Raw genomic sequence first — 14,409 nt, forward strand, 5'->3', positions numbered from 1 at the left:
CTCCCCATTGCCCCACCATCGACTTACACTTGTCGTTTCAACCCCTCCTGAATCCCGAAGCTTGCCTGCCTCGCGACCAGTTCAATCGGCAAACGAAGCCATTCTCCATCTTCCCAAAGCTTCCCAAAAGTCTAGCCAGCCACAATCATGGCTTCCATCAACATTGAACGCATCTTGGCAGCTGCTCCTGTCACAGCCCGAGGACAGGGAACCGTGCTGTCCGCAGACTCCAAGGGAAAGAGGATCGCGTACGCAGTGAGTTGCCCAACACTGACCGTATCTTCGCGGGTTGGATACTTAAGAGAGAAGCGAGGCGCTGACTTGATTTGATGTGATGTGCAGTCCGGCAAATCCATCTTCGTTCGGTCCATCGACGATCCCTCAGACTCCAAAGAATACACCGGCCACACCCGCCCCACGACCATTGCCCGGTTTGCGCCCAGCGGCTTCAAGATTGCCAGTGGTGACTCGGCTGGTGTCCTGAGAATATGGGAGCCCGAGTCCGTCGAAACCACTCGGGGCGAGTACAATATCATCTCCGGCCCTTTGCTGGATATTGCCTGGGACGGCGACTCCCAGCGCATCATTGCCGTGGGCAATGGCCGACAGAAGTTTGGAAAGGCCATCATGGCCGATAGTGGCAACTCAGTGGGGGAAATCATTGGGCACACAAAGTCTATCAATGCTGTTAGCATTACACCAAAGCGTCCTCTGCGTGCTGTCACTGTCGGCGACGACAGCAACGTCAACTTCTACCACGGTGTCCCGTTCGAGTTCAAGAGCGTCACGAACCTGCACACTGGCTTCGTCTTGAGTGCTGTCTACTCGCCCGATGGATCAACCTTTGTGACTGTTGGTCAGGATAGACGGATACAGTTGTACGATGGCGTAACGGGCGAGCCTCTTAAGCAGATTGGCGAGGGAGAACACACTGGTAGCATCTTTGGTGTTTCATGGTCCCAAGACGGAAAGAAGTTTGCAACAGCCAGCGCCGATCAGACAGTCAAGCTATGGGATGCTGAGTCAGGTAGTGTCATCCAGAGCTGGAAGTTTGGCGATGGAGTCAGTGTGCGCGACCACCAGGTTGGCGTTGTTATTCCGCACGGTCGAACAGATGGTCTCATCATCAGCATCAACTTGGCTGGTGAGCTGACTTATCTGCACGAGGGCAAGAATGAGCCCGTCAGAGTCATTCAGGGCCACGATAAAGGAATCACTGCCCTGATTGGTACCTCGGATGGCAATGGAGTTTTGACTGGCAGCTTCGATGGCCGTGTCTGCTCCTGGGACCTCGAGACCGGTGACGCAATTGTCCTGGACGGCACCTCTCACACGAACCAGATTGCCCAGTTTGCCGCCAGCTCCGGCAAGGTGTATAGTGTAGGATGGGATGACACTATCAAGACGATTGATGAGTCTGCCAAGACCTTCCTTGGCGAGTCATCAAAGCTGCCTGGTCAGCCCAAGGGCGCAGCTTCGGTTGGCGATGTTGTCTACGTGATTGGCGTTAACGGTGTTGCAGCTTACTCCAACGGCAAGCTGCTCAAGGAGACGCCTCTCGACTTTACGCCAGATGCCATCGCAGCTCATGGATCATACGTCGCTATCGGAGGACAGCAGAACACTGCGAGAATCTACACTGGCGACGCTAGCGGCAACTTGGAGTACAAGGAGTCCGTGTCCGTCCCCCTGGGCACAATCACTGCTCTGGCCTTCTCCAAGGACGGCAGTCACTTGGCTACGGGAACAAGCGTCGGAAAGATTCTCGTCTTCAAGGTTGGATCTTGGGAGCTCGTGACGGACCGCTGGTCGGCACACACCGCGCGAGTTACCTGCATCTCCTGGGAAGACACGGGCGCATACGCCGCTAGTGGAAGCTTGGATTCCAACATCTTTGTCTGGTGCCTGGAGAAGAAGCTCCAAGGCCAGCGTATCAAGGCACCCAATGCCCATCTTGACGGCGTGACGGGTATTACTTGGGTTAGAGGCGGACGGTTGGCAAGTTCTGGAAAGGATGCGACCGTCAAGGTCTGGGAAGTCAACAACCTTCCTTGATCAGAATTGTAAATGGAAAAAAAATAGCCTCTTTCATCTTGTTTGCCCGAATTTCACCATGATTCCCAAGTCATTATATCTAGTCTTAAAATAGATAGGCATGCTTACATCCGACTAGTTCTTCCCAAACTCCGTTGCCTAAAAGTGCAAAATGACATGATGTGCTGCTCTGCTCCAAACCCTCCTCTTAGCCAGTCCATAGGGACAAACGACCGCAGAGGCCAAACGCCTAGTCGTTGGTCATCTGAGCGTCCTCTTCCTTCTCCACCTCTTGAGGGTGCATGTCCCAGAGGCGAAGGGCGCCGGGAGTCTTTTGTTGCTTGACTTCGTGGGGGGGCCAGCGAGACTTGTTTTCCTCCCAGAGCAGATTGACCTTATGAATTGCTCCTTGAAGGTCCGTATAACTAGGGTTGGATATGGGGTTAGACTATGAATTTGTTTTTGACAACATGGATGTTTTGTATGGAGATGAAGATTCTTACCTTGGTGTGCTGGTGATGGCGTAGCCTTCTTTTGCGAGGTGCTTGGCCATTTCTGCTTGGTGGTTGTCTAGTAGCTTCTCGTTTGGCACGACGATTACCGGAAGGCCAACTTTCCATGCATCAAGGATTGTTCCAGTCCCTAATCAACTGCGTTAGCCTCATCCTTGTTCCATCGATTCTGGTAATTTTCTCTCATCCCGTGAGAAGTGACCTGAACTTGCCTGCATGGGAAATAACCAAGCCAGTTTGGCGTGATCCGCTGGAAGCCTTGCACAGCAGCATCTCATCCTTCATGAGATTCTTTGTAGATTCAAATACGTCGACTGTCAATCCTTGTGGTATATCATCCTGAAGAGAACTTAGTTGGGTGCTTGCCCAGCTAATGTCTGGCCCGCATTGGATGCGAAGTGAGGTGAAGCCCTCTGAGCTGAGGAACTGCCAAAATGCAGGCTGGAGGACTTGTTCCGTCAGCTGTTTGAAGCCGACGGTGGCGCCTACTGTTACTAAGCAATTTCGTTGAAGAGTTGCCATTTTGGAACTGAGGCGATAATGGCCATGAATGGGGATGCATGGAATTGAGTTTGATTTGGATCACCAGAGCTCTTATAAGTTCAGTCCAACAGTTCACCAAGGTGTACCAAAAGGTACATGCGATATGTACCATGCTGCGCTTCCTCAAAAAGAGCTGCGGTGAATGCTGATTAGCCGAGTATTTGCCTTGGTGAGCTGCCAATGAGGCGTGGCCCGGGAGAATCTCGGCCGCGATTGTCATCCCACCAAAAATTTGAGATCCATATGTTGTAGTCCCGCATTCCGCGCAACGAAACGATACCCTGGGGCGGGCATTGCGAATTCGATTCCATTCGGCATGGCTTCAGCATCGAGTGCCGGAAGGCTATGCATCTTGGCCTGCCGGCAGGCTCTTCGAGTGCCTCGGATGCCTCGAACACAACCAATTGCCTGGCACGCTCCGACATTAAGCCGAGCATTTGCGACAACTCCACGACGGTTGAAAGACGAAAAGGCCGGTCAGGAGGGAGAGGATGGCGACGGCGATGCGTACAAGACGCTGGATCTGAAGTTGATGAACAAGGCTTTCCTGGACAGCGTCACCCCTGAGAGCTTGAGGCAGTTGGACGAGCTTGCCAAGAACAATGGCTACACGAGCGTGGACGAGTACCTTGAGGCAACACTGAGGGAGACTCCGGGTTGGGCTTCAGAGGACAGAGCGCTGGAAGAGGATCTTTTCAGAGATGATGCTGGCGAGAAGCCGAACAAGTCATCTTTCTGGTTTGACGAAGAGGATCCTGAGACCAACACGGAGGAGCACGATGAGTTTGACGAGGATGATATTACGTCCATGGCACACGGCAAGCTTGATGAGATACGAGATATGAGACACTATGCTCGATTGGCAATCTGGGAGATGCCTCTTCTTGCCAGTAGGTGGCTCCTTGTCCCTAATTTGCGAGCGCTTTATATCTTAGCTGACACTTGACATTGAAGAATTCGCCAAGCCATTCGTTCCCCCTACAGAGAAGCAGGTGCTGAGATGGAGGTACACGACATACATGGGAGAATCTCACCCCGCCGAGAAGAAGGTGGTGGTGCAATTTGCGCCCGACGACCTGAAACTCACGCCCGTCCAGACCGAGAAGCTGAAGAAGCTTGCTGGCCCACGATACAACCCAGAGACGGAACTCGTCAAGATGAGCTGCGAGAGCTTTGAACACCAGGCGCAGAACAAGCAGTACCTGGTCAACCTGGTCAACGACCTGATTACGGCGGCCAAGGACTCCAAGGATACTTTTGCGGACATACCCCTCGACCTGCGGCATCACAAGATCGAGCCAAAGCCCCGGTTCCCCAAGGAGTGGCGGCTTACAGAGGAGAGGAAGAAGGAGCTGGCTGAGTACCGCCAGAAGGCGGCGATTGCCGACGCCAAGAAGGCCGAGGAGGGACTGTTGGTGGAGGGACAGAAGCTGATTGACAACTTCTTGATACAGAAGTTGGCAGAGGAGCAAGAGAAGGAGAGGGTTGCGGAGCTGGCGGCGGCTGTACCAAGGATGGGAAAGGCATCTGGAGGAGCAGCTAGGTTGAGGAGGTGAAAAAGAGGAAAACGTTGAGAGAAAAACAAGCATAGAACGGGGGGTGATGTATATGTCGTCCATGTCTACATACGTTTGGGTGTTTGATGGTGGGACAAGGGCGCTGTTTTGAAAGGATGCAAAAAGAGATGAAATGTATAATAGAGGACGTGGGCACCGCTTTGGTTGGGAGGCGGTTGGATGTACAATATGAAACCTGACGTCGAAGATATCTTATGATTTGCATGAGAGGGCGGCTACTGTTCTTGAATTTTGATTTGCGTATGTGAAGAGCCAGTGCATTGGTATCAATTTCGGCATTATGGTTTTGGACTCTACCTCCATCACCTATATGAAAGATCGAAGGCTGTGAGTCTGAAGCAGGCAATTCCATCACCGCGATCGCTAGAACCCTGTATAGAAAGGAGAGGGGAAAATGAGAAGCAAGCGCTTTGCTAAATTAGATTGATAGGGTCGGGTCAGAGGCTCACCGTGGAATAAAGCTTTGCTCTATCTCCAAAGAATATAACATTGCTCCATTATCTATAGAATGTTATGCATCCCATCTCTAATTAAATACTTGAAACATCGGACGAAATCTTATAGCCCCAGAATCAGGAGTGGCTGAGCTGACAACGGTCCCTAGAGTGCTTGTAGCAGTTGCTTTTGTATCCGTAGAAGCAGAAGAACTCTTCGCAGTTGTAGCTGTGGTACTGGGACTCGGCATGGTAGGAAAGCTGGGCTGGCTAGTGGTTACAGGAGCGAAGACATTGATGTATCCCTTGCCGCCACAGATCTGCGTCTTGTCACCGCTGCATGGAATGTTGCAATCAGTCTGATTTCGAGACGTCTCTCCTCCGACGAAGCTGCCGCACCAGCATTGGTTGCCCTCCTTGACACCAGCATAGAGGACGTCGCGTTTGCGAGAGGCAGCCCAGCATGTCGACTGGCAGCTTGAGATTTTGAGAGCCGCATCGCCACCATCTTTGGAGTATTTATACTCTAGGACTGGCAAATCCGGGACATCATCAGTGTAGCAGCCCAGAGCCTCCCAAGCCGTAGGAGAAGGCACGTGAGTAGACACACTCGTAGAGGTGGGGTGGGAGGTGGTTTTTGACATTGAAACACTTCTGGTGCTTGTAAAAGAGGCCCATCTCTCCTTGGTCAGGATACAATATGACTGGATATTCCAAGGCTTGCAGTCTAAGCCAACAGATGGATTCCATGTGTGGAAGTCCTCTGGGCTGATTTTGAACATATCCCTCACGTATTCACAAGTCTCGTCGCCGACATTGTCGATCCATTCCATACAGCTGGAGATTGTATCTGGATCCCATTGCAGCTGAGGCCTTGGACCGGCTTCGCAGAGGCGAACAACGAAGGCTAAAGCCAGGACGACCTGAGATGACGAAACCAGCATGGTGAATGGAATCTATGAGTCTGGCAAAGCCGTTATATGATGGAGCCGGGCAGGTGGATGAGGAGAGCAGAGTGTGTTGAAATACTCGAGATGAAATGATGACTTTGGGCGAATGCCTCTCTGAGAGGCGTTGTACAGTCATGAAAAAGAATTAAAGAGGGAGCGAGTCCGTTAGTGATATTTTGTGAATCTTTTTACCTCGCCAACTCGCATAAACATTACGTAGCAGTATGTGTTCTAAGAGATGCATGGATTCTGGGAGGTACTTGGAAGTATTTGTTCCGAGTGAGCGCAAAATTAACTATACCGTATCAAGAGGGCAATTTCCGAAACTTGCAAAGCTACGATGATTCGTGTGCATGAGTTCGAAAGGATTTTCTTTAAACCCGGGGTGAGTCGGATGTTGGCTGTTGTACTGGTAGGTGGCGCCTCAGCTTCCCAGGGGGGGCAAATACTGTTGGTCGACGAGTTTCGGATGGGCTGTCTAAACCAATAAAACAACTTGCCTTTTTTATCCTAGATGGCAATTGGGTAACCTTCAAGTTAGGTTAGGTTGTAAGGTTGTATTTAAAGTCCTGGAGCTAGCTACAATAGTTCCGATGTCGACATGGGCAAGTGACGGCTGGAGTCAGGGATCAAGATCCATCCTTCGACAACGCTTGCAACCAACATGCATTTGACGATATAATTCTTGACTCATGACGAGCTGTTCTTTGGTCTTGTCTTTTCTCTTTCTCTCTCTTTTCGAAAATTTTTCCTGCTTCACCGTTCTTCCCGTTCCGTCGCAAGTTCGGCACTTCATTCAGCTCCGTTTTATGGGACCTGCCTAAGCTTGAAGCAAACCATGTGAAGCCGAGCCAAAGCGAGAGAATCTCATCACAACAATGTCCACTTTTCATCCATTCTCGCGCCTTCCACAAGAGCTTCGTGCTCACATCTGGAGCCTAGCAGCTCATCCTCGGCTCGTTCATGTGCGCTGGAAGACCAACTACTCGGAGGATGTGGAAACTGTGCACGTAGTCACACCAACACCATCCCCGCCGGTGATGCAAGTCTGCCGTGAGTCTTGACAACATGCGCTGTATCGCCGGGCATTCGCAATGGGTTCTGAGTCACGTTATGTCTGGGTCAACTTTGAGATAGACATGATCTGTCTGCAAGATTTTTATCTAAAGGATCTTGAATCGCATAAGCTGGACATACAGCGGCTCAAGATTACTGCTAAGCACGGCTGGTCGTCATACGAGGCATTCGGCAATTGGAACATTAAGGACCTCAGAGACTTTCCTGCCCTTCAAGAAATTCATGTTGCAATAGACGATTCAGTCCTGGTGTGGGCGTACACATTTGAAGAGCGCTACTGGGGAGAATGCCCTAGAGAAAACATCAAATTCATCGACAACACTAGCGGACTAATCTTGAATGGCTATCAACTGTGGGCGGTGTCTGATTGGGGCACATATCATTCGTGGGACGGTGAAGGAAAAATAAAAGATGTAAACAATCTCAAGGAAGAAATTGAGCTTGCAACTGACGATACTCATCTGAGTCTATCATTCGTCAGGAGTGTAGGATAATGAGTCACTGGGCCAGTGGCCAATGTTTCGCCCGTCGCAGGATTTTTGCTCGTACTAACTGTGATTTTCTCAATTGTGATGCTTTTTTTTTTACAGCTTCAACGAGATGGGGGCCGTGATCGCCCGCTCCAGTGTCTATGACCTGATCGAATGAAGCCTTGAAGCCATCAAATAGTTTTTTGGTGGCGTCTTTTTTCTTGGTCGGTGCTGCTTTGACACCACGTCTGAGACGCGGCTGATAAAGTCGTTGAATTCGTCTTTTGCGTCCTTTGACATTACGTCTGAGACGCGGCCGATAAAGTCGTTGAATTCAACAACTTATATGCAAGAGGGTCGAATTCCCTTTTCTGATTGCTTGCGATAAACTTCTTGTACACATTAATTGCCGTCTCTTGTATACCGGGGAATACGCCGAGATGAAGATGATACGAGCTTTGTCCCACACTTGTTGTTGGTAAGATTGAAACGGGGATGGACTCCTTCGGCCACTAGAGAATGCCAAGATATGGATCAGGCACAAGGGTCAAATGGAGGGTAAATACATATGTCAAGGTACAAGTGGATTCTTCAGCGATGCCTGCATCGGTGCAATCCAAGACGCCGGTTACGGTTCAACATGGGGCCAATAGGTGCCGTTACTTCGCGCATGCAGCTGATGCTTGCCTCGACGGAGCACAACTGGACAAGGATTACAGCCTCTTGAGCGAATCTGCTAAACACCGATGATCCGGCATACATACATGGATCCATGGTGAGAAATATCCCTGGTCTGGGGTTGTCAATGCAATGGATGGGCCGGTATGTTTTGGTCTAAGCCATCGGCATTATGTCCGTTAGATGGAGGGAACATCAATTCCATGTTTCCAGCCTGTGTGAATCCGCAGCAGCCGAGACGAGCCAACAATTCTTTTCTTTGTTTCCTTTCTTTAAAAGTGTTATCTACAAGTTTTTTACTTTTTTTACAAAATAAAAATAAAATAAAATAAAAAACTCTTAGTGAAGATTATCAACTCTCTTACTAGGCATTTGCCTAGCTTTCAACACGACAATGATGTTGTCTTTGCGCTGCTTGCTTGCACATACTCTCTTGATCTAGGGTAATGTTATTGCACAAAATGACTTTGGCCCTACCTCCAACGTCCCAGATCAAATGCTGACAGAGATACGAGCCTTGCTGAATGGCGTGCGTCAGCAGAACGGACATCACCTGAAACCGTTTATACATGTCCTTCTTCCTGCCAAGACACTCCGGACAAAAGATTCGCTATAGCGGCCGGAAATTAGGTACTTTATTACCTCGGCGTTGCTACACTCTCTTGTACAGACAACATCTTGTTTTGGCTACTCTCAATCTTCTATCTTTGGTGTTTTCTCCGGTGCCAAAGTTGAGCACCATGCTCTGGCTATTGAAGTTCTGAGCAGTTTTTAAGGCAGGCGGAACAGAATCCTACTTCCAAGGCTACTGTTGCTCAGCTCTGTAATGAAGGCAACTGTGGGGCAGACTATGCTGTGAGAGTTATTGTGAGCAGCTCAGAAACTCCACCATTTGTGAAAGACGCCGTCACGGCCTCGGCGGACGGGCGATGTGTCTCTATAGCGAACATCAGCAAAACCTAGATGGAAGTTGGTCTACGAGTCCCCAGCGAAATTAGCTCATCAATTGACACCTCTATATTTGGAGGACCAAATATACCAGCTCATGGTTGGGGCAGGTCACGACTGAGCGTCAGAGCAGCTTGTAAGACTACGACTGCGGTACCAAACGATGACTGTGATGCCGTGGCCAAGCGATGCGGTAATAGCCAGACTGACTTAACCAAGTTCAACCCACAAGCCAATTTTTGCAAAACGCTCGTGCCCGGTCAAAAAGTGTGCTACTCGTCGGGTACGCTGCCCGGCCCCATCCCTCGCGAATTCCAATGGCCTCCTTTGAGGTTTAGAACTCTGAACGCAATTGTCTTATACGGCCAACCTAATGGAAGCATATTAGATGAGGCGCTACCCAAGCTTTGTTGGAACAGATTACGAGACATGCACAATACGAGAACAATATATAACCTTTCTGCCATGAGGCCACCTGCTTCCTTGCGGACCCGGCGCCTAAATGCTGCTGATTCTACGAAGGCCCACTCGTATAAAGGCTCCCTGTGAGGAATTCGGGTCTTCTCTAAATGCCGTAAATGACAATAGAATCTCCCTTATCTCCGGTTTGTCTCGGAATCGTACGCACTCTCTTGCTCGTTCCGTGGCTTCGAAGGTCCCGATCCCAGCGTCTTACACCTTCGAGTTGGAGAGTGGTGGAGGAGTGGCAATTGTGGTGCGATACCTGATTGCTCACCAGTCGGTATTTGTTTTTTCGGCCTTCCAGACTGAGGTTAGTTAGATACAAAGGGGCTAAATACATGTATTGATGACTGCCGGGCTGATGGGCGGAGACCGGCTTCGATGGCCCGGATGTAGTCCGTTCTTTTAGTTGATCTAAAGACCCGACGGCCCGAAGTTAATCACGGGCTGTAATATCCATGGATCTCTGACTAGGACAAGTCAGTTGAAGCTTTCAGGGCTAGGATAGCAGCTCCAGTAACTCATACGTCTTTTACAATTTATTTTTTTGCTGTTCGAAATCATCATAGCTCCAGATTTTGAATCTGGCTATCAAAACAGGCCGTTAGGTTGAGTTTTCAATACCCAATGCTATGTAGCTGGGTTGCCAAGGGGTTTGTCAAATACATGTAAGCGAGGATCGACAAATAGGTAGGTAGTTAGCATATCGACAAATAAATACCATATAGACAAATAATTAGCACATAAGAAGCCAAAAAATAAGCAAATACTACCATGCTACATAAGCTTGTTGTAAAATTACTATTATTATCCCTATGTAGTATATATCTATTTTCCGATCCCTGTGTTTTCCTGATCAAAATCGGGATTAATTCCGGGGATACGCATAGTCCAATTTTCCTAGGGATTACAGTTGCCAATAAAGACCAAGTTCGAGTCAAGTTACCCGTCAACTAGGAGCGGCCTGAGCTTACTACTACGTCAAGCATACCCGATCTGGCAATAAACTCCTACAGGCCCTGGCTTCACGAGTGTATCGTTACCACCAAACATCAAACCACAACCTCGGGTTCATCAACAACCCTAGTCTACCTGTAGTGCACATTAACGTCTACCTCATGTAACAGTTTTTGTAAAGTTTAAATTATATCGTGATTCACTGGGCTCGCCTCCGTCAAAATACAAACCTCCCTATTCCACAATATAGGATTTGGAGATCTGTATCTGAAATATTCTTAATATCACATTGAAAATTGCAATTTAGACTCGGCAATTCAATATTTCTCACTAGTATCCCCTACAAAAGGTCGTCAGCTTACTGATCAAGGGTTACATCCAGGTCTGTGTATAATTGCAGTTGATGACATTTTGATACTGTTTCGGGGATAGTTTCTAATCGTCAGGTACGCAGAGAAAGTATTGCAGTTGATGACATTTTGATGCTGCTTCAGGGATAGTATCTGATTGTTGGGCAAATAAACAAAGTAATACGGATCTTTTCAGGGCAGGGTGAGCTTGGGTTGGCTTTGCCATCATGGAATAGTCAGTCAGTAAGCTGCAATGGGGCCATTCCGCGGCATCATCGGACGGGAATTCATCATTTCTCTAGGATTTAGGCAATTCTCCGTTTTCTCAAGACTCCGGCCACTGTCTCTCGAGAAGCATAAATACCATCGTCCATCGCTTGAGTCAAACAACTTCTTCACTCCAACAAGCTCTTCACTCCAGCAACTTCTTCACTCCAACACACAAACATTCCAAACAACCTCCTCAACACCAACCCTTCGGTTCCAACATCAATCAATATGCAGACCTCCGCTATCTTCACTCTTCTCTTCGGCTTCATGGCCCAGAGCGCCCTGGCCACTGTCAACCTTGGCACTGACTCTGCCGGCACTCCCAGTAAGCAGCTCTCCTGAAGTTACCCCTGTTTTCTATGTAGCCTACTAACACCTGACAGTTGCCTGGATCAGCGGCCAGTCTGAGTGCACGCACACTGTCACCAACGGTTGCGACAACCGTTTCACTCTGTCCAACGGTGTGACCTACTACCTCAAGGGATGCGGTGGTGCTGGCCTGACTCTGTTTAACAACGACAACTCTTTCAACGCCAACTGCCGATCTGTCGGATCTCAGCACCTTGCTTGTGGTGTCACTGAGAACTGGTCCTGCTAAGCGAATGGCATCAGTAGCTAGATGGAGATTTTGAGGAAGAGAATGGGGTGTAGCTTTAGTTGCTCTTTGTTTTCTTAGTGTATTGTCTTTGGCCGATATGTCTCGATTCAGGTGACGACCTGCGGATGATTCATTTATTGTGCCGCTCTTATAATAAAATGGAGTTGCAACCCGCTCACATTTTCCGCTGTGAATATGACTACTTTATCGACAGTGATTACTATTGAGTTTGCAATTCAATCTATGATGACTTAGACCAGATCAAAGACACACCGACTAGTACTGCATGAATCAGTACATCGTTGAATGGATGACGCGTTGAGCGATTTGATGACTTGGTGAATAACGGGGACGACGAAAAGTCCAGCATCTATGGGAAGTATACTATAGAGCAAGTGCCAGTCCAGATCAATGCCTTGATGGGTAATGGCCACGCGGATGACTATTTCAGGTGCGAGGAGTACTCATACGTTACCTGCTGCAGCTCTTGCAGGTATGCTGCATGCAATGACAATCGAGACAATTCCTTAGGTTGCTAGAATGGCTACGTCTACCAAGCGACGTGCCAACGGTCTACAAGGATGGTGCTGATGGTATAGACTGGTACAGCACCAAAATCCCCAACATTACGTATACGCTGGAGGACTCGGATGCATTCTACAAAGCTATTAGCGATGTATATGAAATCGAAGAATCTTGGATCCCATTTGGCGATGTTGACGTTGGTACATCGAATGGCTGCCAGTTTGGTGGGGAGGAGATTAAAAATTGCTAGAAGCAGCAGGATATCTGGATCTGGAACTATCCTGTTGCAGGAGATGCCAAGGTCTTCACCCCAAAAGATGTCACTAGAGAATCGTATAATGGGCTCAACGACCTTCTTAATCGACTCAAGATCATGAGATCCGTCGGCAACCACGATGATTCTCACTTTATCATCGGAATTCCTTTCTTCATACCCTTTGTGGGATACGCTGCTAGAGCTGTAGGTATGACAGCCGTTCGTCCTGCCCTCTAGTTGCTGGATGCGGCAGGTAACGCAGACCTCTTGGCATATGGTATAGTTGAAGACCCCAAGAATGATTTCATGGCTAGTTTTAGCACTCTGGCTGGTGCTGGTGTTGAGCGAGCCGCCTATTTACGACGAGATATGCTAGCTGATGACATTAAGAATTTGGGGTTAGTAAAGGCTAAGTTGGACCTGATCCAGGGTGTGCGCGTTAGGGTTTGTAAAATTTAACTTGGAGAAGGCTCGGTTTTGGATAATTGATCTTAAGGTAAAATTACTTAAGCTGACTTATCATGGATAACTACATTGGTATAATCGATCAAAAACCCTGACGGTCCGTTGAGTGCGGCAACGTCTCCATTTCTTCGGACAATACGCCTGAGTGTCGGAAAGACCAGTCCATCGATATTCTTGTGATCCCAACAATAATGAGCCGCTACTCCTTTCGCAACGTCGGTGACATAGTCCATCCTCCTCAAGAGAAAATCTTTGTCGTCGAAATAAAACTTTTGAACTTTGGTATGCGTCGGAAATCTATCTGGATATGTTACTTCCAGAACGCGCCAGTTTTCTCCGCCCTCACTATGCGGTTCTAGCTCACGACTTGTAAAATCGGGGCGAATAAAGAGAAACGGAATGGACAAGTAGTTGCACATCGCGTAACTGATGAAGTACGTGAGTTGTAGGTCGTCCCATTGAGTGGTACGGACGTGGTCTTTGAAAGAGGAGCGAGTTTGCTTGTATTCTTTTATGATCGAGCCATCCCTTGCCTCTAGCCACGTCCTGTCGTAGTCAAAATATCCTCTGTCGTCAGGGTTGGTGCCTGGCAGTCTTTGGATGACACTTTTAAGCTTCTCGGCGTCAACAGTAATGGTTGGCTGAGAATGATCAGGATACCCTTTTAATTCAAGAAAAGCACCGGAAAAGTTGAAGGTCACGTCAATGGACTTGACACGATTCCATCGGTCCAATCCGCCGTGTGCCTCAATCACTCTGTCAAGAAGCCGAGATTCTTGAGAAGTGGTAGCCATTATGGATTATTGTAAGTGAAAATGCAGTGGAAGGATGAATATTGAAACCCGAATGGTAGAATGGAAAGCGCTAGATATAGTCCTGGGACTGTCACTAACACGAAGACATGAAAGCTTATTCATCGAGATGAATAAGCTCAAGACGAAGCCCTTTATGGCATCGACGAGCTTTGCTTACCAAGAAACATTAATAATTCTCATGATGTTTTTGGAGGGCGCGACAACTTGGAAGGCGTGAAATCTCAGAGGGCGCAAAGCTTAAGCAGGCGCAAAGTCCTAAGAAGGCGCAAAGTCCTCAGAGGGCGCGAAGATGGCATCATGAGTCAGGAGTTGAGTAGCTCAAGCGCGGAGTTGAGTAGTGAAGGCGGTAGATTTCCTAGACAACTCAGGTAGATAGCCCTCCTTGGACGGTGAGCTACAGGCCATGCCTCTTTAGTTAAGAGCGGCTTACAAACCGTTTGGCTGAAAGCGGATATAGTGACAATCAAGTCATTACTAGTTGACTACCT

At 48.6% G+C, this 14,409-nt stretch overlaps 8 protein-coding genes across 8 annotated transcripts; 5 read left to right on the plus strand and 3 right to left on the minus strand.

Annotated features, from left to right (window-relative positions):
- Positions 1-147: 147 nt before the first annotated feature.
- V8C40DRAFT_276760 (WD40-repeat-containing domain protein) lies at positions 148-2,055 on the plus strand (the record flags this gene model as incomplete). Its single annotated transcript, XM_083220886.1, has 2 exons — positions 148-255; positions 343-2,055. 2 exons carry the CDS (start codon positions 148-150, stop codon positions 2,053-2,055), a joined length of 1,821 nt encoding a protein of 606 aa, XP_083070294.1.
- On the minus strand, positions 2,043-3,158 carry V8C40DRAFT_252829 (N-acetylglucosaminyldiphosphodolichol N-acetylglucosaminyltransferase catalytic subunit ALG13). Its single transcript, XM_083217470.1, has 3 exons — positions 2,759-3,158; positions 2,538-2,676; positions 2,043-2,459 (listed from the first exon to the last, which is right to left on the minus strand). The coding sequence occupies exons 1-3, from the start codon at positions 3,066-3,068 to the stop codon at positions 2,285-2,287; spliced, it is 624 nt and encodes a 207-aa protein (XP_083070295.1). The 5' UTR covers positions 3,069-3,158; the 3' UTR covers positions 2,043-2,284.
- On the plus strand, positions 3,125-4,948 carry V8C40DRAFT_252831 (mitochondrial 37S ribosomal protein mS35). The gene is made up of 2 exons (XM_083217471.1): positions 3,125-3,979; positions 4,044-4,948. The coding sequence occupies exons 1-2, from the start codon at positions 3,406-3,408 to the stop codon at positions 4,643-4,645; spliced, it is 1,176 nt and encodes a 391-aa protein (XP_083070296.1). The 5' UTR covers positions 3,125-3,405; the 3' UTR covers positions 4,646-4,948.
- V8C40DRAFT_72134 (WSC domain-containing protein) lies at positions 4,903-6,397 on the minus strand. The gene has a single exon (XM_083223356.1). The coding sequence runs from the start codon at positions 6,042-6,044 to the stop codon at positions 5,193-5,195; it is 852 nt and encodes a 283-aa protein (XP_083070297.1). The 5' UTR covers positions 6,045-6,397; the 3' UTR covers positions 4,903-5,192.
- Positions 6,398-6,658: 261 nt separating this feature from the next.
- Positions 6,659-7,828, plus strand: V8C40DRAFT_252834 (uncharacterized protein). Its single transcript, XM_083217472.1, has one exon. It carries the CDS (start codon positions 7,145-7,147, stop codon positions 7,619-7,621), a length of 477 nt encoding a protein of 158 aa, XP_083070298.1. The 5' UTR covers positions 6,659-7,144; the 3' UTR covers positions 7,622-7,828.
- Positions 7,829-11,490: 3,662 nt separating this feature from the next.
- V8C40DRAFT_268831 (uncharacterized protein) lies at positions 11,491-11,860 on the plus strand (the record flags this gene model as incomplete). The annotated part of the gene is made up of 2 exons (XM_083219996.1): positions 11,491-11,587; positions 11,646-11,860. The coding sequence occupies 2 exons, from the start codon at positions 11,491-11,493 to the stop codon at positions 11,858-11,860; spliced, it is 312 nt and encodes a 103-aa protein (XP_083070299.1).
- A 419-nt stretch (positions 11,861-12,279) lies between these two features.
- V8C40DRAFT_268832 (uncharacterized protein) lies at positions 12,280-13,100 on the plus strand (the record flags this gene model as incomplete). Its single annotated transcript, XM_083219997.1, has 4 exons — positions 12,280-12,311; positions 12,392-12,581; positions 12,636-12,849; positions 12,925-13,100. The coding sequence occupies 4 exons, from the start codon at positions 12,280-12,282 to the stop codon at positions 13,098-13,100; spliced, it is 612 nt and encodes a 203-aa protein (XP_083070300.1).
- Positions 13,101-13,147: 47 nt separating this feature from the next.
- V8C40DRAFT_281556 (uncharacterized protein) lies at positions 13,148-14,278 on the minus strand (the record flags this gene model as incomplete). Its single annotated transcript, XM_083221632.1, has 1 exon — positions 13,148-14,278. The coding sequence occupies exon 1, from the start codon at positions 13,898-13,900 to the stop codon at positions 13,148-13,150; it is 753 nt and encodes a 250-aa protein (XP_083070301.1). The 5' UTR covers positions 13,901-14,278.
- Positions 14,279-14,409: the final 131 nt, after the last annotated feature.

This window comes from Trichoderma camerunense, assembly GCF_050948025.1.
Source record: "Trichoderma camerunense strain CBS 138272 chromosome Unknown V8C40scaffold_16, whole genome shotgun sequence".
Taxonomy (NCBI): Eukaryota; Fungi; Ascomycota; class Sordariomycetes; order Hypocreales; family Hypocreaceae; genus Trichoderma; species Trichoderma camerunense.